The following is a 25,686-nucleotide window of genomic DNA, read 5'->3' as shown; positions in this document are numbered from 1 at the left end:
TTTTTGCCATTACTGAAGTCTGACCATCTTGTAGAAAAGGGGAATTTGGAACATTCCAAAAAAATAAAGAACCTTTAGGTTGCCAACTTGAACACCTACAATAAGCAAATAAGATGCAAATAAAAAGAAAGAAAATCACTAGTCCTCATTTTTTCAAGTATACCTATACCACCAAGATTGAGGAAAGTTAAGGAACATGTTTTTTTCACACTTATGTTGTTATATGTTGACTAAGGTAGATTGTGAAGATAAATATTTGGAAAGGGAGACAAGGTTGCTAAAAGTCAAGATGCTCCATAAAAAGGATGCCACAAATCTTCTGGTAGCAGCAGGACCTCAACTCTTGTAGGTCCTCAGATCACTACAGAACTAAACATTTGGGAGGGGAGGAATGAACACACATACAGAGATACAGCACACCTCTTCCCCCACAGTAAGCAGGGGATTCAATATTTATTTTTCCCCCGCCCCTTATGGCCTTGCTTTTACACAGAGAACTAAGCAAAGGCAAAAACTGATGTATTAAAACCTACATGAACACAAAACAACCAGATTTAATCCATTAAATTACCAGATTAAATTTCCATTTTACTGATTACGTAAGTTAAGAAACATCACCTATTTTGGACAACTACCTCTGATTTCTTTCAAGAAAAGTTGCCATGAAATTTAATACAGTACATAAATCAAATTCTCAAGCAACAAGTTTTGAAGCCATGCTACTGTTCATTAAGGTTGAAGATGTGTTAGATTGAAGTTTTTTGATTCCTTAAAGCATCAGAAAATATATTTTTTCCATTTCTATTGTATCTATGGTTAGTAGCTAGAGAACAGGTCCATAATTAAAACAAGTAATCTGGGGTAGCAAAAAGATGAAGGCCTTAAAAACTGAACAAAAGAGGGAGAGAAAATTAGAAGCATAATTAGAATCAGGTTGTGGGATACAACCTTCTGTGACTAACTATCTTATATATATTTTTGTAATGTGGGAGAGTACCCAAGTGACTTGTACTGATCTAGTTTACTCCATAAAAATATTTAAGTTAAAAAAAGAAGAAAAATTAGTGGGCTTTGACGCACAGTTCCTCACTAGTAAATATTCTAAATGTGACATTACCAGAAAGGATCAACAGGCTTCATTTTCCTGGTTGCTTATTTTGTAACACAGAACAACACTATACAAAGAATCAAAAGTTAAGACTCCGGGTCACTTCTTTGCTCCCAGACAGGCAGGAGTTGGAGTGGGAACAAGAACAAAATCCTTGCTTCTCTTATGCAACAACCCATTTGGTTGATTCAAGAGTATTGACGAGCTCCCTATGCAACCCAAGCCAGGCCCCTATAGCTGCAAGCCAAGTCATCATGATGCAAGGGCTTAAGAAGAGGGGGGAAGATAGTATATACAATTAAAAGTCTTCTCAATATTATACAAGGACCAGTAATCATAACTTACCAATATGTATGTAGCCATGTTTATATAGTCTGTTAAGAACCAATGTTAAAATAAGTCCAATGTTTCGGGAATTATAATAAGTTAGGTAGATAATCCATCCACAAGACAAGATTGTAGCTGTTGAAAAGAGTAATATACATTAAAATTAATTTTAAAGTCAGTATTGTGAAAAGTTGTGAAAAAGTTAGCATGACTGAAAAAAAAAAGTGAACTAAGGAACCAACATCAATGCTTTTCTTCTCCAATTCCCCTTGACAGTGATTCCTCCATCCTTCAACAGGTCTATAGCTAACGTTTTGCTTTTTGAAAATAGAAAAGAAGGGATCAAAAAGCTTCAGGTTTTTCTACTGCTGTTCTTTCACACCCACTACCAAAAATTTAGCCAACTGTGGGATGACACCACTCCTAAGTAGCTGCCATTTCTCACCATGCCCAACAATAGATTATAGATTTAATAGTTCATTTTTATGTGCAGTTGTGCAGTTGCACCCACCTCTTTTAGAATAAATCTAAAATAAGAGGAGGAAAAACAAACCTAGCTATGCTACTCTCCCAGATCAAGAGCATCCTTGTTACAATGTCAAGTCGCTGCATCTAAAAAAGTCACATAATACCTCTAAAGCAATTTCCTATATAGTAGTATTCTGTGTTAATACACAAGTCTCTGAACTGGCACAAACCCTTGCATTAGCAGCAGTCTGAGTTTGGATTCTGATGGAAAAGTGGAAATCAACCCAATTAAAAACATGTCGATCAAAAATAAAATGTAGGTCCTCTAGTCCCAGAAGTAGTTTTTAATTAATTAAAATCAAGTAACCTATTTCCAACCATAATTGTCCTCAAAGATCAAGACAGACCTATTTGTAGGGAGTAATATTAAACTGCCAGGGGACAGACTAGTTCCAATGATAAGTTTATCAGTTTTATTCTATAGCATAATATATAACAAATACATATATTTTGTATACAGTAGGATGACACAATATACTTAAAAAATTTTGTATTTAAAGTAAAATTATTTATTTTACAAAATAAATCTTACAACAAATACTCTGTGCCTATCTAGTACTTGATATCCAGTGATCTAGGTTTTCCGTTCACCACAGTAAAACACAGATTTTCTCATTTCAAGAAGAAAAACCTGGATTTTCTCCTTTAAAGGGAAAAAAAGCCGCAGGAAATGCTGGGTTGCCCCTTGCAGGCTGGCAGAGTTCCAGCCTGCAAGGGGCTGGAGAAAGCAGGAGGAAGGTGGTCAGGCAGGGACCCTGTGCCACATGCACATATACATGCACAAGGCTGCCAGGCAGCCTGAACAGCAGCTCCCTCAGCTAAGTCTGTGTGGATGGGAATTGAGGCCTCCCCATAGTGAGGGAGGGGGGAGTTGAGCAGGGCTGGGGCTGCTGCCCAGCCTGGGCATTACATGGGTCGTGGGGCCCGGGTCAGGAACATGTGGCTACAGGGCCTGTGTGGGGAGTAGGACAGGGCCACAGGCAGCTTGCCGGGGGGGCGGGGGGGCGGTGGACAGAGGGCAGGAGCAAGATGCTCCATGCAGACTTGGGCTCCCTGCCCTGCTGTCTTCCCCACCCCCCGAGACTTGGTGCGGCAGGGAAGGGTGGGGCCAGGCAGGGAAGCTCAATGCTGCTGCTGCCGCCGCTGGGAATCCCCTGTTCCCATGGCAAGGTGCCCCCTGCCTGCCTGGCAGCAGCAAGTGTGGCAGTGACAAGGGCACCTCGCACCCTGGCAGTGTGGGGCTTGTGGCAATGATGCCCAGGCCTGCTTTGTCCTGCCACACCAGGTCCCTCCCACTGGGCCCCAGAGGCCCCAGGGGGAGGGCAGCAGGGCAGGGAGCCCTGAGCCCACAGCCAACACTCTCCAGCCCCCTAGCTCTGGCAGCTGGGGGCCTCTCTGGCAGGGCTGAAGGTGGCAGGGGGCTGTGGGTGCAGAGTGAGGGGAAATGGCATGGGCAGGACACCAGCATATCAGGGCTCCTCAACACCACAAAGCAGTGGTGGGGAACAGCCTCAGCCAGACCTGCAGGAAGCAAAGGGGGCAGGAGGAGCTCTGATTTTCCATGATAACCCCCCCCAAAAAATCAAACACCAGAATTCTAAATGCCTATAAATGTATTTTATTATAGTGACTGAGGCACTGGTAGGCTTCCAAATTGCTTTAAAAATTGTAAATATATCAATAAAACACCATGTCCAATGCATACCTATATTAGCAGTGTTTCATTTTAATCATAGATTTGGGGTTTTGATCTGAGAATTTGCATTTTATCAGATAATTTGCCATTTTTAGACAGAAAACCAGGATCCTTGTTTATATTTTATAATGGGGGGTTTCAACCTTTTTAAAAAGTGTACCCTCTTCTTGTGGCAGTGACCAGACACAGAGCAGGAGATGAGGGTTGCTTGCACGTGGCGGCCACCACCTCCCCCCACTGCCTCACGCCGCCACATCCAGTTTTCCCATGACTGGTCGCATGCGCAGCTCCATGGGCTGCTGACAGGCCTCGTACCTGGCCAATTGTGCGCCGCCCATCAGCAGCCCATGGAGCTGCATGTGCAACCGGCCGTGGGAAAGCAGCGTGAGGCAGCAGCACAGGGCAGTGGGCAGCAGCAAGGTGGTGGACAGCAGCTGCGATATCCCCACAATGTCCAGCCGCCACCCGTGTGGGCTAGAGGGGGACACCGCTGCCCTCATCCTCCCCCCGACCCAGCCCTGCTCTTGGGAGACAGTGGCATGTGGTGATGGGTGGCAGCACTCCATCCCCGCCCACCTGTGCATACCCCCCAGAAGCTTTTCAAGTACCCCTAGGGGTATGCGCACCCTCGGTTGACAACCTGTCTTATAACTTTAAATTATAAATTATAAGCTTAGTTGACTTGAAGCTTCTTCAATCCCTGAAAAGCAGGTGTTATCCTATTTTCAAATATGGAAACTGACGTCTGGAAAATGTATGTCTTCTCTGTACAGATAGCCTAGGTGACTAACACCCAGACTTGAGCGTGTGGGTTCACCTAGCCATGCTTAAGTGTCCTCACATAAAAGCCTTGCTATTTCTTCAGACACCTACATGTGTCTGGAAATATAGTCCATGGGTTTTCTTATTAAAATGCTCTGGAATTCTTCCCTACGCAACTAACCCATCCTTTGAGGGAAGGTTCAGGGGAGGGAAGGGAACTAGTATACTTTTAGTACCCGAGTGATTTTTGTCTCCATCCTTAGGAGACAGATTGCAGCTAGAGTTAAAGCAGAGAATGGGCTCCAACCCACGCCCCTACCTACAAAACTAACCTACACTTAAAACACACCCCCTAACCTGGGTCAATGATTTTCCTGTGTGGACAGCAGCTTTATTCAGACATAATCAGCCTGGCTTAAATGTTCAATAAAGACACACTAAACTTGACCTACTCAACATGGACTGTTCATTTAGGGAAAAAAATAAACCAAGAGACTGTGGTGTACAAAGATTACAGGAAGTTATAAAATGTTTCATTCTGCAGTTAATGAGTAAGTGGATGACAACTGAAATTAACCCCCATTATAAAGAGCTGTTGGATAAATAGCTTATAGGTAAATACAAAAGTCTATTAAACTACTAATTGAAACTGACCTCAAAAGTGGAAACTCATCAGTTACAATGTAATTCCAACCAATCTATGTTATTTTTTAGTTATACAAAACAAGACATAAATGCTGATTTCGGTGTACTTTAAAACATTTAGATGAAAGATTTAAGTGCAAAATATTTAGTATTCAGTGCACATTGAATAATCAGGCAGATTTTTAAAAGAAGAAATAAGTACAGCTTCATGATTTCAACCTTGTTAGGTGCAACACAGTGGAAAGTTCTACTTTGCGAAGTATGAACGGGTATCTCCCGGACATGAGCAGCAAAGCAAAACAACTTCTCATAATGCCTAGAGACAGATTCTCAGAGTCCAGTTTAACACCGAATGCTCAGCAGTTCAAATGATTAGTTAACATTCAGTTTAGCTATATCTTAATTCCACCTAAATGATAGGCAGTTTTATGTTACACCAATCTGACACATTATGTATAGTGCATAGCAAACAGTATACATAATGCCTTCGCTAAAATCACACAACCAGCCCCTAAAAACAGCTATTTACTAATGTACATGTTTTTCCAACAGCAAACACATTCCTTTCCCCACTTTTCTATACAATAAATAAAATTAGTCCAAATTAGGCAATATTTAGCCCTCTCATACAGACAGAATTAAAACCCACTACAAAATGGTGCTCACTGTTGAAGAGGAAAGTTAACTACTGATCACATTTGCTTCCATTTATAATCCTGTTATGCCATAACATTAGAACATGCCCTTTTTAAGAAAGAAAACATTCTACATTATCTGAATACTTTTTAAAAAAAATAATATTTCTCTTCCTCTAACGTTTCTACAATTACACTCAGGAACCAAGTAACCTATACTTACATAAAGAATAAATATGAAAAACAGAATTTAAAAAGTTATAAAACCTAAATATGCCTTTATTTTCTGCAAAATACATGGCATAAACAGAATATAGCATGGTTTGATAAGACTTAAATGCTTCATTGTCACTCACTTGAGATAACCTCCATAACATAGCTTCTCAACACAACACCATGACTATCCTAAACTGCTAACAAAACTTGTACAACCTTGTGTCATATATTCAAACAGGTGTTGTATTATATGGTAGCCACACATCTTATACATCCATGACTACTAAAAGTAACCCAAATAGCTGCCACTTTCAAATTTTTAGAGATTTGAATCTCTCCCATAACTAAGTAGACTGGTTATCTTTTATTGCTGTATACTCATGTATATAATGTTTAATTGTTGTATATTGCACTCACAAAAATAGCAGCTTTCAGAACTATAAACTGCCATATAAAAAAAGCCAACAGACCACCAAACATGCCCACAAAACCAGCAATAACCTCAAGTACACCAGAAAATCTGTAATCTACAGTAATGGCCTCAAAACTACAGCATCAATCTCTGAGAATACTCACAAGACCCACCTGGCCAACCTGAAATTCCCCTTCATACAAAGGGGACACCCATAGAGAAATAAACTGTCTTTGAAAAAGCCACCCAAATACTGTACCCTGCAGTAACTTGCCACAATACAAAGAGAAACCCCACTTGTGACTGCACACTCCTGGCTGTCACCTCACATTTCAACCAATTAGAAGAATCATCCAACAGTTACAGTCTATACTCAACAAAGATCAGACCTTGGGAGAACTATTCCCAGCCCCTCAACTCCTGGCTTTCAAGGAACCCCCTAACCAGGGCCAGCTGTTCAGAAGAAAAATTACCTGATGTTCAAACATCAAATAGGATGCAGCTTTGCTTTAACAATAGATAAAAAAATCTGTTAACGCATCTGCACTGCTATAAAAATCAGCAGCCCCCTGCAACAAAGCCAGAATCCAGGGAACCTACACCAGCTTCTCCCAAAATGTGGCTGATCTAGTGCACCATGGCTGAATACAGATAGTCAAAAAGCTGAGGCTGAATCAAATCAATATTACAGAAACCTGCAAAACTGCCTAAATTGAACTGATAAGAAAGTAAACTGATGTTCACCTTTCAGACCCAAAAGGTAGCCAGACCCCTGCAGTGGCCCATACTAGGAGCTGTGTGGCACTAGATCACTCCTCCCTGTGTGCTGGCCACTGCTGAAGAGAAACCTGGGGGCACCACCAGAGCCACAGCTGGGGTCTCCTGGGCACTGGGGAAGAGGGGAGGAGAGAAGCACCAAACAGGACATTTCTCCCTCTCTCCCCAACCCATGCCCAGAGCTGGGTCCCTTAGCTACACGCCCCTCCCCAGTCTGCACCAGCTGAGGGAGTATGCGGGGGAACCCCCCCGCCCTCTGCCCAGCAACAGACCCCCAGCCAGTCTCCCCAGTACAGGGGTAAGGGGTGGGGAGACCCCAGTGGGGCCTCTCCCTTTCTTCCCCCACCTCCCCACCAAGCCAGGAGGTAGGCTGATCATCCAGCCATCCCGCCTCCCTAGCCAGCATGGAAAATGGTCCCCCTGCACTCTGCTTTGGACCTCCAGCTGGGCTGTCTCTGGCCAGGGCAGTGGGTGGGGTGGGGGTAAAGCTCTCAGTGATGACCATTTTCCCTCTCAACTCCATTCTCAGCCAGCCTGCCAGCCAAGGAAACCAGACAGCTGTGTGATCAGCCCAGTGCCCCGCTCACAGGGGTAAGTAAAGCCCCCACTGCTTTAATCCCTACATTGGAGCCAGCAGCTTGGGCAATCACCTGGCAATGCACTCTCTACAGCTGGGCTGTACCGGGCACAGGAATCCCACAGTAGGGGCCGTGTGCTTGGCAGAGAACCCAGAAGTGGACCAGAAGTACTTCCAGTCCACTTCCAGGTCTGTCAGGGAGTGTGCTGAGAGGTCCCCCCACACTAACCCAGCTTTGTGATCCACTGCGGGAAAACCCCAGATGTCCCCCCCACCCCAGACCCAGAAGGCACCAGTTGCCGAGCCAGGGGGGTGCAGGGGGGCCCTGGTGCACGACCTGGTGGACCCGGAAGTGGACCAGAATCACTTCCAGGTCGGCTGCTGAGCACACTGAGGGAGCACTCCATGTGCCCCAGCATGGCACCATTCACAAGCTGCCTGCTACCTAAAGGTACATAGAGAAAACATTTAAAGCCATGTCTATGTCCGAATTGTTGAACCTTTCCAAAGCGATTCAGAAACATTGAAGGGTCCTCTGATTCGATTCAGTGGCCAAATCTCTGAATCTGAAATTGGGCTGAATCTAATCAGGGACCAAAGCTTCGCGCTGCCCTACAACATGCATTCAAAAGGTGAACTCGGGAACAAAAATCCATAAGCTCGCCGAACCAAGGACTGAGCTTTCTGATATAGGCTTTCTGAAATACTACTCCACCCGATCCCTGGGAAAAAAAAAAAAGTCTTTCTTCACAGAAGTGATAATAACCCTCTCCTTTTGAAAGGACTTGACCTCCCACTTACCAAGCTATCTTTTCTTCTGTTGTTTGTCTGCTACGCTGGCCTTTCGGGTATAAAACTGTGACCCGAACTTCTTGTGGTCAGAGAAGTCCCCACAGTGACTTCTCCCCCTTATTGGCCTGTTGCTTTGGCCCAATTCCTTGAACAACTCCTGCAGTTTTAAATTAGAAACATTCTTTGTTTCCTTCTTAAATTTTGTAAGTCGTCTTACTGTAGGATGTTAAATTGCTCTCCGGTGAATGAAGGGGCTTCTATTTTCACATGCCTGGGGGTCTGTCAAGTATACAGTTACCTAGAACAGTATGTTTGTTTAATTTACTTATAAAAATGTTTCACAAAAGAAAATATATTCCACTTACCAACTAGCAGCCAAACAACATTTGAGTCATGTTCTGTTAGAAAGTCTTCCAACTGGGTGATACTTGGGACAAAACTATCATTTTTTCTTTGTTCCATTGCTAGAATGAGTTTGTGTCGGCATCTAAAGGACTAAAAAAAAAATCCAGATTGAATACCACAAGCACAGAACAACAACAACATTTTACAAAGTCCCCAAAATAAAAATTAAAGAATTCATAAGACTTTGGTCACACAGAAGACAAAAATATAAAATGTAAACTGTACTCTTAACTTCATCATAATTCTTAAATACCCTTTCTGTCACTCCAGAGCCAGCCAAAAAAACACTACTAGTGAGTCTCAAAGCGCTTCTTCCTGATATAATTAGTGTAACCCCTGAGCACATCATCCCTGCCAAATTAGAAATGAATCAAGTCATGGACTGTGTTCTTCCACATAGGGTGGAAAAGACTGAGGCTATAGATGGTACACAGCAATCTCATAAGAATACAAATTATACCACAAACCAGAATTCAGTTTTCACCCTTTTATAGCCTTGGGATGTTCCTAGATCTTCTGCTCTATCTGAACCTGGTGGCAGTAGCTAGAAGGCCTTTCACTAACTTCATCTGGTGAGAAGACTGCAACTCTGTCTTTCACTCAGATCTGGCCACTGTTACCTATATCTTCATAACCTTGAGGCTAGACTACTGAAATGGGCTGTATATAGAACTGCCCTTGAAGATCATCCAGAAACTGCAGCTGGTACAAAACACTGTTACCTGCCTTCTGACAGGGGTGGGCCACCAGGAGTATGCAACTCCAGTGAAGAGTGTGCACTGGCTCCCTATCACTTTCCAGGCGCAATTCAAGGTGCTGGCTTTGACGTACAAGGCCCTGTGTGGCCTGGGCCCTATTTACCCAAGGGCCTTCCTTCTCCTTCATGCCCCTAAGGTCAGCCAAGAGCAACCTCCTAGAAGTACCAGGGTATACCTGGTGAAAAGGTATAGGAGGTCATTTTCAGCAGTCACTTCTCAGTTCTGCAACTCCCTCCCCATTGAGGCCAACAAGAACCCAAAGCTGGGCATCTTTTGAAAGTACTGGACTTTCATATATGGGCAGGAGTTCAGTAAACACAGCTAAGCTGAGCTATCATTGGTGTGGGGAGGGAGGTCTGTCTTATGTTGATAATGTAGTTCATTTAAGCTGTTTTATCATTCTCCCGTTTTATAAATATTCTGTTTCCCTTATTGTAAGTTGCAAAAGGAGACATACCAATCAAATCAAACAAAATATGGCAGCACCGTCTAACAAGCAAAGCAACAGCAACAACTCTTCTTTCCTGTTACTATACTGGAAATTCACTACTACAAAGTGTTATTTTGAGGTGGGGGGGAAATCGGATCTCCAAACTGACCTTAAGCCACCAATGAAGGCATAATAATTATAGCTCAGCCACCTATGTTATGCCTTGTCTTGAATTTCTTAATTTAAGAATGATGAACATTAATTTTTAAAATTTTGCTACCTGAGAACAGCAGTTTGAGCAGGAAATTGCAGAACAGAGTCATCCACAAACACTAGTTTGTGTTAAGCATAGTTTAAACAGGGACTAGATTCTTATCCTCTTTGTCCCTATGGCTTCCTTTGCTTGTACGCCTTTTCCAGCATTCCCTCCTCCCCAACCCTTTTCCTCCCCTTTTCCCTGTCTTTTGTTTTCAATCACTCCATCCTCTTTATACACTGTTCTATGCTGCCTTTTCACAGCATCTGAAGAAGTGAATTGTGCTCTATATGCATTTTATTTACTTAGTCTATAAAGTGCATCTCTACCCTGTCTTCTATAGACTAATATGGCTAAATGCCCATCTCTGCAAACAAAAATACAAATACTGTGATAGCCAAAAAGGCAGAAGTGAGGCACTAAGATATGTACAGTTAGGTGAATACCCAGTCATGAATGCTTGTACCAAAATGGTATACAACAACTGAAAACCCAGTGTTTTCAAATCAAGCTTGCAATTTTCCAGGAGCGGGGGAAGACAACAAAATTACAAGTGGTAACTCAAAGATACTTTTGAAAGAGAATTCAAATTAAGAGAACAGTAGTAACAGAAAAGAAAATGGCTAAAGACAGATCCTTATACCTCCCCTCTTAGAAAGAAAAAGAGCTAGATACCCAACTTTTAAGAGCTAGTTTCTTGTTGCCAAGTGAATGAATATTTACATACAGAAATATTCGCCTAATTTTGACAGTTTCTATCAGTGACCTTTTTGACTGGCAGGCTGGATGGGCAACGTGTCCTCCAGTCTGTAAGGGGGCCAGATCCAACGTGCAGGGCAGTTTCAGCAGGACCCCATCCAGCTATGCAGCAGGGTGGGCATGGCCCGGCCCAAATCAAGCTCCTAGAGGAAGGGGGCATAGCCCAACCCCACAACGGGAAGGGAGCACAGCCCAGCCCCAACCCATTATGCAGGGCTTGGCATTTGTGAATCTGACAGCAGGGGATGGTGGCAGTATTAATGGCCACCACTCCCCAGCTGCCAAGTTTCCTGACCCATGGGGAGCCCTGCGGGCCAGATAGCATGGCTCTATAGGCCGCATTTGGTCTGAAGGTTGAGCACCCCTAGGTTACATGAATTTCCAAGTGAATAAAGCCAATTTGTACAAGCATATCAAGAAACAGGCACATCTACTATTGGAATTTATATGTAAACATCCAGATACACTTCAACACCTGAGGGTTGAAAGCATCAGGTCCCCAAGTCTTGTTCCTGATTTTCCCTCTTCTCAGGCCTCACTAACCCAAGCTTCGTGCACAGAAAAGTAGGTGTCCAGACAGTTGTCAGTTTGTTCCTTTAGGGCAGGGGTGTCAAACTCCCCCCATGCTCCAGGCCACATCTGGGCTGTGGAGCTTCTTTACAAGCCAAATCCTTTCCAGGATGGCAGTTGTAGCAGCACCATGGCAAGTGGCCGCAGGGCAGGCAACGCTGCATTGACATAGCCCCCACATTTTTCTGCCACCAATGGCAATGTCCACCAAGGTCCAGGGGCCCTGGATTTTGCAGCAAGCTACACCCTCTCCAGCCCCAGCCCCTCCCCCATTTCTGGTAAACAGCCAGTAGCCCAACAAGCCAGATGAAGCAGCTCCACATTACATTATATTTGACACCTGTGCTTTACCGGAACCAAGTCCTTCATAGCCATCAATGTATACACATACCAAAATGGTGCCACTAAACTAGTTATGTGCTAAAAGGCTTACAGCTCTTCAAATGAGCACTCTCCCCAAGTAAGAAAGCAAAGATATGCCTGTATCCTCTTTGCATAGGCTATCAAACGGTGGAAAAAGATTTACGATTTATCAGTCCTATTCTCCCTGTACCAGCACTGTGTTAAGAGGAAGAAGTTGGCTGGAGAGTCATTGCTCTCCCAGGAGAAACCATGCAATGTACAGATGGTTCAGGCTTTTTCTTCCAAAGTAAAAGTGGCCACTCTGAGGGAAAAATAACCTAGGAGAAACCAGAGTTAAATCACTCTCAGAAGGGCTTCTCCTGGGAGACTTGTCTCTACATGCTGTGGCTTCTCTCAGAAGTGAACACAGTCCTCCAGCACTGCACCTACCTGCTCCCCTCTCCCCACTCCAGAGACAGCGTACTGCTCGCTGGATTCTGCTAATCCATCAAGGAGCAGAACACACCCCCTTCACAGTAGCCACACTATACTGCAGGGAAACACAGGGTGGCCATGGACAGCCTGAGTCAGCCAATCAGATGCACTGCTGCCATGTCTCACCAGGCAGACTAAGGGATCCTGCAGTGCACACCAAGGTGTGTACAAAGGGCATCGTTGGGGCTACACAGTATCTGCACAGCAAGCTCTCTGTTCTTCATGGTCTCAGCATTCAGATATCTGTACATGAAACTGGGTAAGTTTTCCTATCAGGAGAACAAACCTGGGAGAATTTTCCCAGATTATCTGAATGTGCATATGCAGTGAACACCTTTGAAATTCTGTGCATCCACTGGCTAATGGAGGTAGGGGAGGGTAAAAGACAGGGAAAGGGGGGGAAAAAAGAGAGAAATCAATGCCCTGGATGCCCTTTTTCTCATGGCAATGGCAACTCATTCTAATATTCAGAGCTACAGAAAACTGTGCTAGGCCTTTAGGCCACCAAATTATATTTGTACAGATGTAAAGGGAGTAGGGGCATCTTTATCAAAGAGATCCAAGTACATCACAAAAAGCTTAAATAATTACATACCATCTTCTTCCCTACAAACAGTATTTGATTCATGAATAAAGGATACAAGCTAAACATTGGTTACTGTGTTTATTCTCCATTATACTAGTCTGAGCAGAAGTTCTGACTCAAAGATAGGATGATAAAGAACAGAACTAGCCAAGGGAAACAGGAACATCAGTTGCAGAACTGAAGAGTCAAACTAGTCAAAGAACAGCTACAATGTTACAATGAAACACTTCAAGTCAGGCCCAAGAAAAGAAAGTGATCCAACAAGAAACAATTTGGCAGAATTCAGCAAACATACAGCCCTTTAAAAATATTACCAGCACTGAAACATTGCTAGACAGGCCAAGTAAACTGCTCCGCGTATAACTGCAAGCCTGAAAATCTATAGTCTATCCACAGCTTTGCTACTGAGATACTACTAGACATGCAATTCACCAAGGGCTCCCATACACATGCAAGAAGCCTGCTCCAACGCACTGGAAATTCAACACATCAGAGCAAACTCAATTAATCAAGTCTGCTGAAGCATGGAAATTGACATGGTCTAGCAGCCTTCTACATCACGGGTATCAGCATCCCCACGCATCTCTGTGCTGAAAAAAAATTGTGGCGGGGCACTTTGAAATAAAACACGTTCAAAAGTGCCCTGCTGCCATTTTTTCAGTGCAGGGACACACAGGTATGCTGATAGATACGATGCACACAAGTGCTTTTAATTAGTGAGCTGCAATAATTAAAGTGCCTGGCACCACATCCCACAGCACATGTAAAAATACCCTAAATCTCTCTGTACTTTGATTGTTCTTTGCTCAAAGAGAGTACTACTTCTCTCTTGCTTTTAGGTAGGGTTTACAGTTAATGAAACAGATTCTGTGACATGACAGGCCCTTCCCACTTCTGTATTCCTACATATTTGTTCAGAGCTTTACACTTACAAAAACACCTCTAAACTAGGTGATATTAATTAGCTCTGATTAACAGGGAGCAGTAGTTCTGTTCAGTAGTATTTAAGTGAGCTCCACTTTTAGTTCATGCCTTGTTCTAGCATATTGTCCATCACATTTTCACACAAAAGGAAGTATTTGAAGTATTCAAAGTTTTATCTTCTGCAGATCTGTCACATGAGTTACTATTTCTCAAGGAACTAATACGAGCGAGCATTTCCTCCTTGTTTTAACACTCTCCACAAAGAATTAATGAATTTGAAATTATATACCATTGTGCTTCAGGACACCCCAACATCTCTACAGTGGTATTATAAAACACCCTAGTTAGCTATAAAAAAAAATACCACTGAAGATTTTCCTACATAATCCACACTAACACTTTCCAATCCAAATTTTGAGCTAAGACTTAAATCTTGGTTGCAGTCTCACAGAAAAAAAACAAAACCAAAAAAAGGTAGTAGTTTCTATTGCATTATATATACATATACACATACACACTAGCCAATTGCCTGTCAGGAACGATGGACGAGGGGGACAGGGCTGGAGCACTGCCACCATCTCCCAGGAACAGGGGTGGGAGAGACCTTGCCCCGCCATCCCCTCTGGCCAGCACCCCATACCAACGCCTGCTCCGGCCCCTCTCTCAAGGCAGTGCTCCACTGCGCCACACCACCACCACTGCCTTCTGTCCAGAATGCTCTTGGAGCACTCTGGTTGTTTCAGACAACCAGAGTACAAATAAAGTGTTACCAACAGACAGACAGACTAAGGCTTTTACCCTATCAGAATAAGTCTTCTTCCAGGGCCGATGTGCAAAAGGCACTAAGTTATCTTCCCAAACAGGAAGCAATATAAAATATATATATAAAAGAAAAAAATTGCTGGGTATCACCTCTTCTGTTAGAATAGCTTGCTTACAAATAATGTAGGAGACTGGAAAGGCACCTGGCTGGGGTCTTATGACCCCTCCCACCCCCGGCGCTCCTTCCTGCAGGGGGTCGGACTAGATGATCTGTCTAGGTCCCTTCCGATTCATTGATTCTATGAATGTTACAACAGAAAAGTCAAGTACAAAACAGTATTACAAATTGTTCTGAACCTTTCCAGCCTGTAAAAAAAGAAGGAAAAAAATATATGCAACAATGCATTACAGATATTTTTTTTAATTAACAGAAAATACAAACTATTGAACAAATCAAGTTCCCTCCACCCTCTTCTGAAGGGATGAAGCTGTGGTACAACTGCAAACATCCTATGAGGTGACCTGGCTTACAAATGCAACAAATGGAGAGCAAAGACATCTCAAATGCCAGTGGTTAAAGCCTGGTACTCAAGCTTGCTCCTTGACCCTTTAAGTAAAAGGTTTTGTGGTTGTGCAGGAGACAAAGGAATGGTTCCTAAGTGATGCAGGCCAGTGGGGAAGTGACAGCCCTACTGCTGGGGAAAATAGTAGCCTGTTCCTTTAAAAACAAGTGCCATGGCCTTGTCCTAAGAAACTATCATTTAGTGTTGTCTCATGATTATTGTCAGTTAGTACTCCATTTTTCATACACTGAATAAATTTGTGATTGTAATTTTGGTATCTAGGTATTTCAGATCTCCTTAGTACCTGTCAAGCTGTGTACACACCTGGGGCCAAAATAAAGGCTGCACCATTTGTGTCAGTCTGTAATCTAACAATGAATAAAGATTGTAGAACTACGAATAACACCAGAGGCACTTGACAAAGTGGTGACTTCATTGCAGGCCCTAGGAGAATAGATGGAACTGCTTTTATGTGGCTTCAGTCCTCTCTCACAAAGTTGCTGTGAAGAATAGCTGTAGGCAACTGTTCTGCTTCCCTGGGATTCCCAAATGTAAAATAAATACAGGGTTCAACATCACCACTGTTCTTTATTTATGGGACTAATAAAAACTCCAGTAAAAAGCACAAAATGAGATGTTTTCCATTTATAGATGACATTTACCCCCCTAAGGCTGGGAGATTGCACCAATTGCAGCAATGCTGCATGTGTAGCATGGCAGGAAGCACAATTGTGTGGATTGCACATTAGGTCCCATGGTGCCCTTAGCTACATAGGTAGAGGGGAGGGGGTCTTAGATACTAAAGTTTTGCCTAATAATGCAATTCACAAAAACCCTGCCTAGCTCCCTCAGATACCTAGACATGGGCTACTGCCAGAAACCAGTTGGGCATCTTAAGCTCAGCTACCATGCATATCCAGAAGCACATCCATCTTGGTTAATCTCATAGCCCGAGTGTACACAGGTTTGTACTTCCCTCTCCAATTGAGGGAATTGTTGGCAGGGCAGTGTGCTGTGGAGGGACACAGCAGCTCAGCAGCCACCTCCATCCCATATAGTCAGGTCCAGTCAATCAATTACTTAACTATATACAGATTTATTATTACGACAAAACCATTGAAGGGCAAGGACATACATACATACACATACATATACACGCATACACACACATATACACAAAACAATAAACCCTACAATATATACATACAGATATACACACAGCCAGTTATCATTTAAAATACATATGAACAAGAACACAAACCAGACCAAAGGATATTGATTGGGCAACCTTATAACTCTATTCATACACAAACTATTACTTCAAATTATTCACATAAACTGTACGGCACAGTCCACAAAGATAAACAGCAGTCCTCAGACTACTTGGGTGCCCTCCAGGACAGGGGCCCCACTCCCAAGGTACAACTACAGGAAAGGAGGTAGGGGGAAAGAAAAAGGAGAGGAAGACCCCAAAGACTCCTAATCTCCCCCGCAATCACCCAGGAGCAGCCCACATAGTGCCCCTTCACAACCCTTGGGGGGGGGGGGTCCTTCCCTGTGGGGACCCTCTCTCCAGGGTAACATACTACTCCACAGTCCCAGAGGGTTGCCTCTTGTTCTCCAGGTCAAGCTCGGTTCCCCTCCGGGTTTTCCTGCTGCCTGACTCTACTGCTGCCATCCTGGCTTAGGGCCATATGCACCACTGTGTGTAGAGGGCACTTCGCCTTGTGCAGCACCAGGGCTCGGTCTGTTCCCAGACCTTCTGGGCTGCATTGTCTGCACTGAGCTGCTGCCACGTGTCAACAACCGTAGACCTGAGCCATCTCAAGCGGCTCCCAGGGTCTCTCACTCTCCATACAGCGCCTCCTGCACTGAGCTCCAGCCTCATTCTGGAGGTTGAGGACCTGAGCCACCCCAGGGGCTCCAAAGATCCTGCTCCATGCACCAACCTGTGCACCGTGTCTCTGGACGCATGCCAGAAGTTGCAGACCCAAGCTGCCTCATGCAGCTCCCAGGGTCTGGATGCTGTGCTGTGCACTGAGCGCCTAACCGCTGGAGCCATGCCACATTCCCCGCTGATAGAAGTTTTATGGGGTTCTTCCTAGGCTACAACTTTACCCTGCTGAGCAGCTCTCCTCACCTCTTCTAAGCCCTGCTCTTCTCTCTTCTCTGTCCCTGACACATCTGCCCCTCGTGCTGGGCATGCAACTCCTTTTATATGCTCCAGGGCACCGCCCCTGAAGTCCTCCGGACCTGACAGTTTGCAGTCTTCTCTCCCCCCCCGCCCCTCCTCAGGAAAGCGGCGCGATGTTATTTTTCTTTCTGCCTCCTGATGGGCTCCACCAATCAAAACAGTAGTATCTCAAGCCTGGGATTCAACCCAAGATCTGCAAGGTAAGCCTGCTACATTTAGGATTCATAGAATTAGGCAACCCCACGCTTCAATTTCTAGGTTCAAGTCCAGGGTGTTCAACGCACTCAGTGCTGCCTGAGAGATCCTTTCATTCCAAAACAGCCAGAAGATGTAGAGGAAGTGCAGGTTGTAGGCCACTGTTGCATAATAGCAAAGTGGTTGGGACACCTGTCCAAGATATAAGAGACCTGGATTCTACAGTAGTCAGCCTGAAGAGAGATTCAGGGTCCCACTCCCAAGGAAGAGGTCTCTAGCTTGGTTAATGGGGACTAGATTGGGGCAGAGGCACTCTCCAGTCCTGTTAAAGCTGGGCAACTGTGTAACAAGGAATACAAGAAAGTTGAAAACCAAGGAGAGCAAGGCAGCAGGAGCATGACTATTGCCTAGTGATGCAAGAGCACTGCCTTGGGATTAAACACTCCTAGGTTTTACTCCCTATTCCCAATACCTTTTATACATTTTATCCAGTAAATCTTCAATGCAAATGAATACGTAAGCCCAAAAAAGGGACCAGAACCAAGGAACTGTCCCCTCCAAAGGAGCATCTAACATGGACTTGTGAATTCTGTGCCCAGAGCCAGGCATTGAACTTTAAAAAAAAAGGAAGGCTCAGCACCTCCACACATACCAAAATCCCTTTGCAAATCTTACCTTTCCTGATGCAACCTCTTTCCCACCCCTACCCTGTTTCATGCATGGCCAGCAAAGGTACTTCAGGTGAAGCCCTATTACTGGAAGGGACTGGGCTACTGATGAAAGATTTTTGCAAGGATCACTTGGCTAAAAAATATACAGCTTCTGGTTAATGCAAAATAAGCCAAGGCACACCATTTGTTATGGTTTCAGACGACAGTTGAGCGATTATTTTCTTGACTATTTTAAGCTGCTACACAAGACATTTATTTCTGTTTGCTTGTTATGCTCTGTGGTGCCTTCTTCATTATCTTTGTTATTGTTTTGATTAATATTCTAGATTACCAGAGCACCTTAAGATGAGAATAAAATCTTTAAATATTTAATCAAAAGAAAATTCAAATTAATATACGAGAAACATTAGGAGGAAGACAAAAATGTTTGATTAATGACCTCCTAAATTATACTGACCCACCAAACAAATATGCCTAGGAAGTGCATATCCATGTAAGTATTACCTGGAGTACATTTAAGATATTTCCCTATGAATATTTCTTTAAATATACGAGTTGAAATGCTGCTTCTTTTTATATGATGCATTTTGGGATAACAGAAAAGCCTCCAAAATTATTACACTGGACTGCTTCTGAAGAAGGGACACCTCCATGTAGATTGAAAGGATACCCTTGCATGCAGTTCTCAGGGGCAAGAAAAATCAATTAAGAATTTGGTGCTTATTTTCAGAAAATATTATCATTCATTCCTCTAAATTCAGTGTGTCCTCAACTACTCCCAAAATGAGCACACAGCCCAGACTTCTCACCTTACTGAAGCAATCCCATTAAAGAGGATGATGGTACTACCTCAATGAACAAACCAAGCACGACTTAACTTACAGTACTTTGCATACAAGCAGCACCTTTCACCCAAGGATCTCAAGGAGTACAAATATCTGATTTCGCCTATCATCTGTGAAAAACTATACAGTTGTCCTGATATGCAAAGCCATTTCCCTACAAACATTACTTTGTTATTTTTAGAAAGCATATATAAATTTAAAAAAAAATAAATAAAAAACAGGGATTTAATGCCTTATAAGTTTCTCCCAGACACCAACATTTCAGCAGAAATAATCCTCTGAGAGCATAATTGAACAGCTTTGTATGTTCCGACAACCATATAGCTTCTCACAGATAATAGGCAGTGTTGTACTACTTGTTTTAACACTTATTTTTCCTGTATCCTAAAAAGAGGGATATACTGGGAAGAGGGGCAGTATGAGAGAATAAGTTCCTACACCCACCTCGATTTTAAGAACATAAAACATTCCAAAGTCATATACTCAAAACTACATAAATCCTGGAACCTAGGTTCCTGGTGCAACCTTATATGTGCATACCCAAAATAAGGAAAAGTTATTTCTAGAATGGAAATAATATACCAACCTCATATTAAATACATTTCATATATAAGGTTGGTATGCTATTTCCATTCTACACATGGGGGGAAAGAACCATTAAGACTGAAATGGTCAGAGTTACTCACAAATTTTTAGATGCTCGTGTTGACACAAGAGCCTGATTTTTCAGAGTGCTTTTATAGCATGTTGTGGGAACAAAGCTAAGGCCACATACAGATGTTCAGTTTCTACCAAGAGAATGGCCACTCACCCAGTAGAAACCACAATGTACAGACATTCCAGCTTTTTCTTCCAAAGCAAAAATAGCTGTTCAGGGAGAAAAATAACCTGGCTACAACCTGGTAGAAGTCATTCCCTGGGAAGTTTCTCCTAGCAGAACAAATAGCTGCATGCTTTCCAGTGGCTTAACTTATCCCAGGGACCAGGAGAAGTGGAGCCATGGGAAAAGGCTCCCAATCTTTCCAGGAACCAGGGCCACCCTGCCTGAAGAAGGTACAAAGGGCCTTGCCTCATCCCTCCTGTAAACTGGGAGAGAAGCAGCTGCCAACTTCTCTGGGCCAGCTCCTCAAAATCACCAGAGCCCCCCTGTGCAAAAGGAAGGAAGACAACTTTGGGCTGTAGTTATGTACGCACAGCTCCTAGACACCAGAAACCACACTCCCAAGCCTCCTGCCTGCTTCTCACTCTGGCATGTACAGCACCAGAGCAGCCTTGGGATAAGAAGGTAGTAAAACACCCTGGGAGCTGAAGCATACATGTGTTTCAGACACCAGCTACACAACTACAAAGCTGAGCTCTCAAGCCAGAGGACACTAGATGGCTGCTCTCTGGGCCTCACTTCACCCCCCACCCCATCCCCACTCTGAGAGGAGCGCATTAACTGGCATACTGGTCCTCTCCCCTTCCTAGGAAAGGGGAAGGTTGTCGATAGGCAGCTCTCTAGCTTTTAATTTCCCCTATGCACAGCCCAGACAGCTATTCAGACAACAAATCAGAGTGCTCCAAGAACATTCCAGATAGGAGGCAGTGGTGGTGGCATGGCACAGTGGAGCACTGCCTTGAGGGTGGAGCCAGAGCAGCCAGCAGTATGGTGTGCTGGCCAAGGGGGCTGGCAGGGCAAGGTCCCTCCCACCCCCGCTCCTTGGAGATGGTGGCAGGGCAGGGTGGTGGGTGACAGAGCTCCATCCCTGCCGCCCTCCTCCATCATTCCTGACAGGCAATTGGCTAGTGTGTATGTGGATATGTATATGTATAGGTGTGATAGAAAGTACTACCCTTTTTTTGGTTTTGTTTTTTTTCTGTGAGACTGCAACCAAGATTTAAGTCTTAGCTCAAAATTTTGATTGCAAAGTCAGTATTAGTGTGGATAATGTAAGAAAATCTGCAATGATGTTTTTTAAAGCTAACTAAGGTGTTTTATAATACCACTGCAGAGACGTTGGGATGTCCTGAAGCACAATGGTATATAATTTCAAATTCATTAATTCTTTGTGGAGAGTGTTAAAACAAGGAGGAAATGCTTGCTCGTATTAGTTCCTTGAGAAATAGTAAATCATGTGACAGATCTGCAGAAGATAAAACTTTGAAGTACTTCAAATACTTCCTTTTGTGTGAAAATGTGATGGACAACATGCTAGAACAAGGCATGAACTAAAAGTGGAGCTCACTTAAATACTACTGAACAGAACTACTGCTCCCTGTTAATCAGAGCTTTAATTAATATAATTAATATCACCTAGTTTAGAGGTGTTTTTATAAGTGTAAAGCTCTGAACCAAGATGTAGGAATACAGAAGTGGGAAGGGCCTGTCATGTCACAATCTGCCCAGGACAGCAACACAGGCTGCGGTAGGAGTGGGGCTGCAGGCAGGAGCCGTGGGCAAGGGGGTAACATGCATGGGAATAAGGCACCCCAGAGCAGGCAAGAGGCATGTGTGCACATGTTATGAATGTGACAAACACAAAAAAAGATGGGTGGCATTTTAAACTACTGACTTGCACTTTTACTAAATATTAGTTATCCAATGGCATTGACTGATATGGGTGGTTAATCACCGGCAATCAGACAGAAAAATCTTTACTGATGCACCACTAAAAGTTTTAAGGAAAAGAATAAGACAACCTAAGAGCTAGCACACAAAAATACTAGCTTTGAAGAACCAGATTCAATGTCAATCTTCATTATCACATAGATAGTAGCAATAACGTTCACTCTCACTCAATAATGCACAAACTGGGAAATCCTTTGCAGTGTCTGGCCACAAAGTGATGTTAAAGTTACAGAGGATCCTTTCCAATATATTTATATATCCTTTTAAATTTGGCTATATTTTGCCCTTCATAATGTTTTCTTGTCTTCATAGCACCTTGAAGTAGATAAAACTGCAATTTGACAGCTAGAAGCTAGCCACTTACGCCAGTAGCAAAAGCAAGATGGTGAAGAGGGGGCAAACTAGTAATGAGTAGGGAAGGGTGTGACCAGACCACTGTATACATGCATGTGCATGCGCATTTGTGCGCACACAGAACTGGCCCTTGACCTCTCCTAAGGCTAGGGCAGAGCACTGTTAATTTAGCAGTAACGGAAGCGTAGCACAAATCATACTGTGCGTTTCCTTAGTCACCCCCCGACACACACATTAGTGTGGTACAGCAGTGAGCTAGGAAGACATATTTATCAAGTCAGTCCCAATATACACACATAACAACAACAGTCTAAGCAGCTGTTTGGTTCCATTATTCAGAATGGAAAAGAGGATTTTTTTTGGAGTAACATCTAAGTTTATTATCTCCTACCCTTGGCTTTTACAGCCAATATGACTATAACAAAAAAGAAAACGAAAAAGGTTAAAATACAGCACAACTATCCAAAATCTTGCAACTCTCATCAAACCAAATTAGATACCATTTGATTAACCTCCCAATAAAACTGTAAAGTACCCCTGCATCCAGCGTAAATATTTGTATTATTTAGGATATAGCTTTACTATAGCAAATAGAAGCCACTACAAGTTGCTTAGTAAAAAGGGAAGAGAAAGAAAGACAAAATTTTCCACTCAATTTTTTTCTTACATCCAAAGCCTTCAGTAGTTGCTACTACAGAACAACAGATCCAACTGCTATCAACACTGGGTGGGTGGGGAAGGTGAAGTAGAATAACGGGACAAGAGTCCATAAAACTGATATACCTCTATTGAAAAGTGCAAGTTAGCTCTCAGCAACCTCCCAGGGTCACACATTTAATCAGCACCAGATAAATAAATAAACAAATCATGGGCGGCACATAAAAAAAAAGACAAAACTGGTCTCTGCCCTAAAGAATTTCATACTGATATGTGGGCAAAGTTTCTTTGGGTAAATGTATCTTATTAGACAAACTGACTAGTTCGAACAAAGTTCTTCCCAAACTTTCAGGCACAAGCACCCTTCTTCAGGCACAGGGAGACTCTGTAGTTGTTCTGAGATCTCCAAGGAACCAAGAAGTTAAAAGTGTGACAGGAGGTCAGTGAGAATGTAAATAGGTGGAAATCAGGAAAACAATGGCTAGAGAAGGGGGGGGCAGGTGAGGGAAAATGGGTAAAGGAATGCTAAAGTTAAGCAAGGGAGAGTCAAAGTAAATAGCAGGAAATTAGGAAAATAAAGAAGAGAGGGAGGGAAGGGGAGGAAATGTAAATGTTAAATTCATTTACTCCCCTCCCTGCTTTTCTGCCCTTTGTCCTAATTTCCAGCTATTTCCTTTTTCACAGACAGCCTCTTCTACCTTGAATTACTACTACTGTGAAGTCCCCCTTACTCACCTTTGGCTTTTTCCTTCCCTGCTTTCCCTTGTTTTTCCAATTTCTATTTACATTCTCATTGACATTCTATCATACTTTTAGCTTCTCTCATTCCTTGAAGTCTCAGAACAGCAGAGACTTCCTATGCCTGAAAAAGGGTGACTGCGCCCGAAAGCTTGCTAAAAACTTTTAGGTTCAAGGTCTAATAAAACAGTGTTCTGAAACCCATGGTACGTGTACCCCTGGGGGTACACGAGACATGGGCAAGGGGTATGGCAGTGCCACATTTTGAGTCTGGCCCGCCTCCCCACCCAGCAGGTTGGAGGCGTCTTTGCTTGTTCTGGCCACCGCCCCTCCCGCCATGTCCAGTGCACAGGGGCTTCCATTGGTGTGCTAGGGGACAGGGAGGGGGGGCCCCATGCAGGCTGCTTTGCCCCGGACTGTGGTCCACAAGGAAAAAAATGGGACTCTGGTCATGGTGGCGAAACCAGAAGTGCCATAGTGGGACTTCCAGTTTCACTTTTGCTGTGTCAATCAGCAGGTAGTACGTAAGGTACCAAAGGTTGAGAACCACTATAATAAAAGATATCATATCTATTCAAAGAACCTTGCCTGCCAATGGTAAGTTCAGGCAGGTACCTGGTGAATCAGCTGTCAAGCAGGTTGTAATGTATCATAAATCCAATGTCTATATTGAGTCCATGAACTGTAAGCATCCTACTCTACACTGGGACAAAAAGTAATTATTATGTATTAGCATGTCCAGGAAGAAAGGACCCATAAAAATGACAAAACTAAAAGACAACACCTAAAAACAAAAACAAAAAAACCCACCTCGTTTTATTACAGCTCATAAACAAAGATTACCAGGGTTTTGAATAGCAGCTCTGAAAACTCGTAAGATTCAGATCAGTTTTTTACTTCTGGTACCACCTGAGAAAGCTACAAGCAGCAGCAGACATATAAGAACTATAAGCACAAATCAAAAAGAAAATATTAAATGAGACTGATATAGCCAGTCTTACCAAATTAATGATGATGGGTTTGGGTTCTTTAATTTCAGGGGGGCAGGGGAGAAAGAAAGAGGGAACAAGGTCTCAATAGTATACGTTCACCATGGTAAGAACTAGCCTGGTACTTTTTTTTAAAAAGACGATAGTTTAAAGTCTTCAGAAATGAATGGCACTGGTGAAAAATCCAGCCTTGAGGGTAACAAATTCATAATCAGAACAATTATGTTTACCACAATGATTTACAGAAGCTTCCAAATAGCAATACCAATTACTTTCCATTTCCTAAGGGTACTTGACATTTACAAATTTGTTTACTGACTTTTTGCAACATTGACAACATCAAGACAGCTCTAGATACTGGGAAGAAGCTTTGGTTGTTTAGCTGTTGAAGAAACAGCAAAGAAAACACAATATATACAAGGCATTGTCAAAATAATGTCTGTTTGGAGAGGGTTTTTATTTTTTAAATTATTTTTACTGAGGGAGAAATGAAACATTGAGCCAATTACATATACTGCATGTTTGTGTTTTTACTGACAGTATAACAACCAATTTAATACTTAAACACAAAGTAAAATAACTTCCTTTTAGCATTTTAAAATTTGTATTTACTTCCCATTTTCATGGAATGAACTGCAGTCTTTTCACTTCCACTACCAATGTGTCATAAATGCACATAACATCCAACATAATAGTACTAGTACATTTTTAAAATTTTCAAAAAAACAAGAGACATGAAGATTGTTTTACAAAATCTTTTTTCAAAATACTCAGTTGCTGGCAATATTGTTTCTAAAACCCAACTGCATAACTGAAAAGCTGCCTATTAACCAATACACACCCCTCAGGCTAAGTACAGACATTTGGGAGGTTAAATCAGATTCAAAATGGCCACCCACTTTAAACTTAGCTCGTCCCAGTACCACCCTTACACTTACAGACCCAGTCTCAGGGACTGGCAATCAGTCTAAACCTGTAACTGAACAGAAGTTTCATGCACACAAACTGGTCTTAAAAATTGCAGAACTCAGTTTAATATAAACCTGGATTTATGTAGTAGCAGACTTATTTGATTTAGGTCATGCCTGCCCCCCACCCCACCCATGG

General features: G+C 43.0%; 1 protein-coding gene across 1 annotated transcript in view; it reads right to left on the bottom strand.

Moving 5' to 3' along the window:
• The window catches only part of KIAA1109 (KIAA1109 ortholog), a 242,219-nt gene that overhangs the window by 211,099 nt on the left and 5,434 nt on the right, over nucleotides 1-25,686 (bottom strand). The window contains exons 2-3 of the mRNA XM_019533955.1: nucleotides 8,841-8,970; nucleotides 1,454-1,570 (exon numbers count right to left, since the gene is read on the bottom strand). Of these exons, the coding sequence (XP_019389500.1) occupies nucleotides 1,454-1,570; nucleotides 8,841-8,937 (214 nt within the window). The 5' untranslated portion in view covers nucleotides 8,938-8,970. The remainder of the gene's footprint in view (nucleotides 1-1,453; nucleotides 1,571-8,840; nucleotides 8,971-25,686) is intronic.

The sequence above is a fragment of the Crocodylus porosus genome, unplaced genomic scaffold (assembly GCF_001723895.1).
Source record: "Crocodylus porosus isolate Cpor-Errol unplaced genomic scaffold, CroPor_comp1, whole genome shotgun sequence".
NCBI classification, from domain to species: domain Eukaryota; kingdom Metazoa; phylum Chordata; order Crocodylia; family Crocodylidae; genus Crocodylus; species Crocodylus porosus.
The sequence above is the reverse complement of the archived record's forward strand: the minus strand, read 5'-3'. Positions and strand labels throughout refer to the sequence as shown.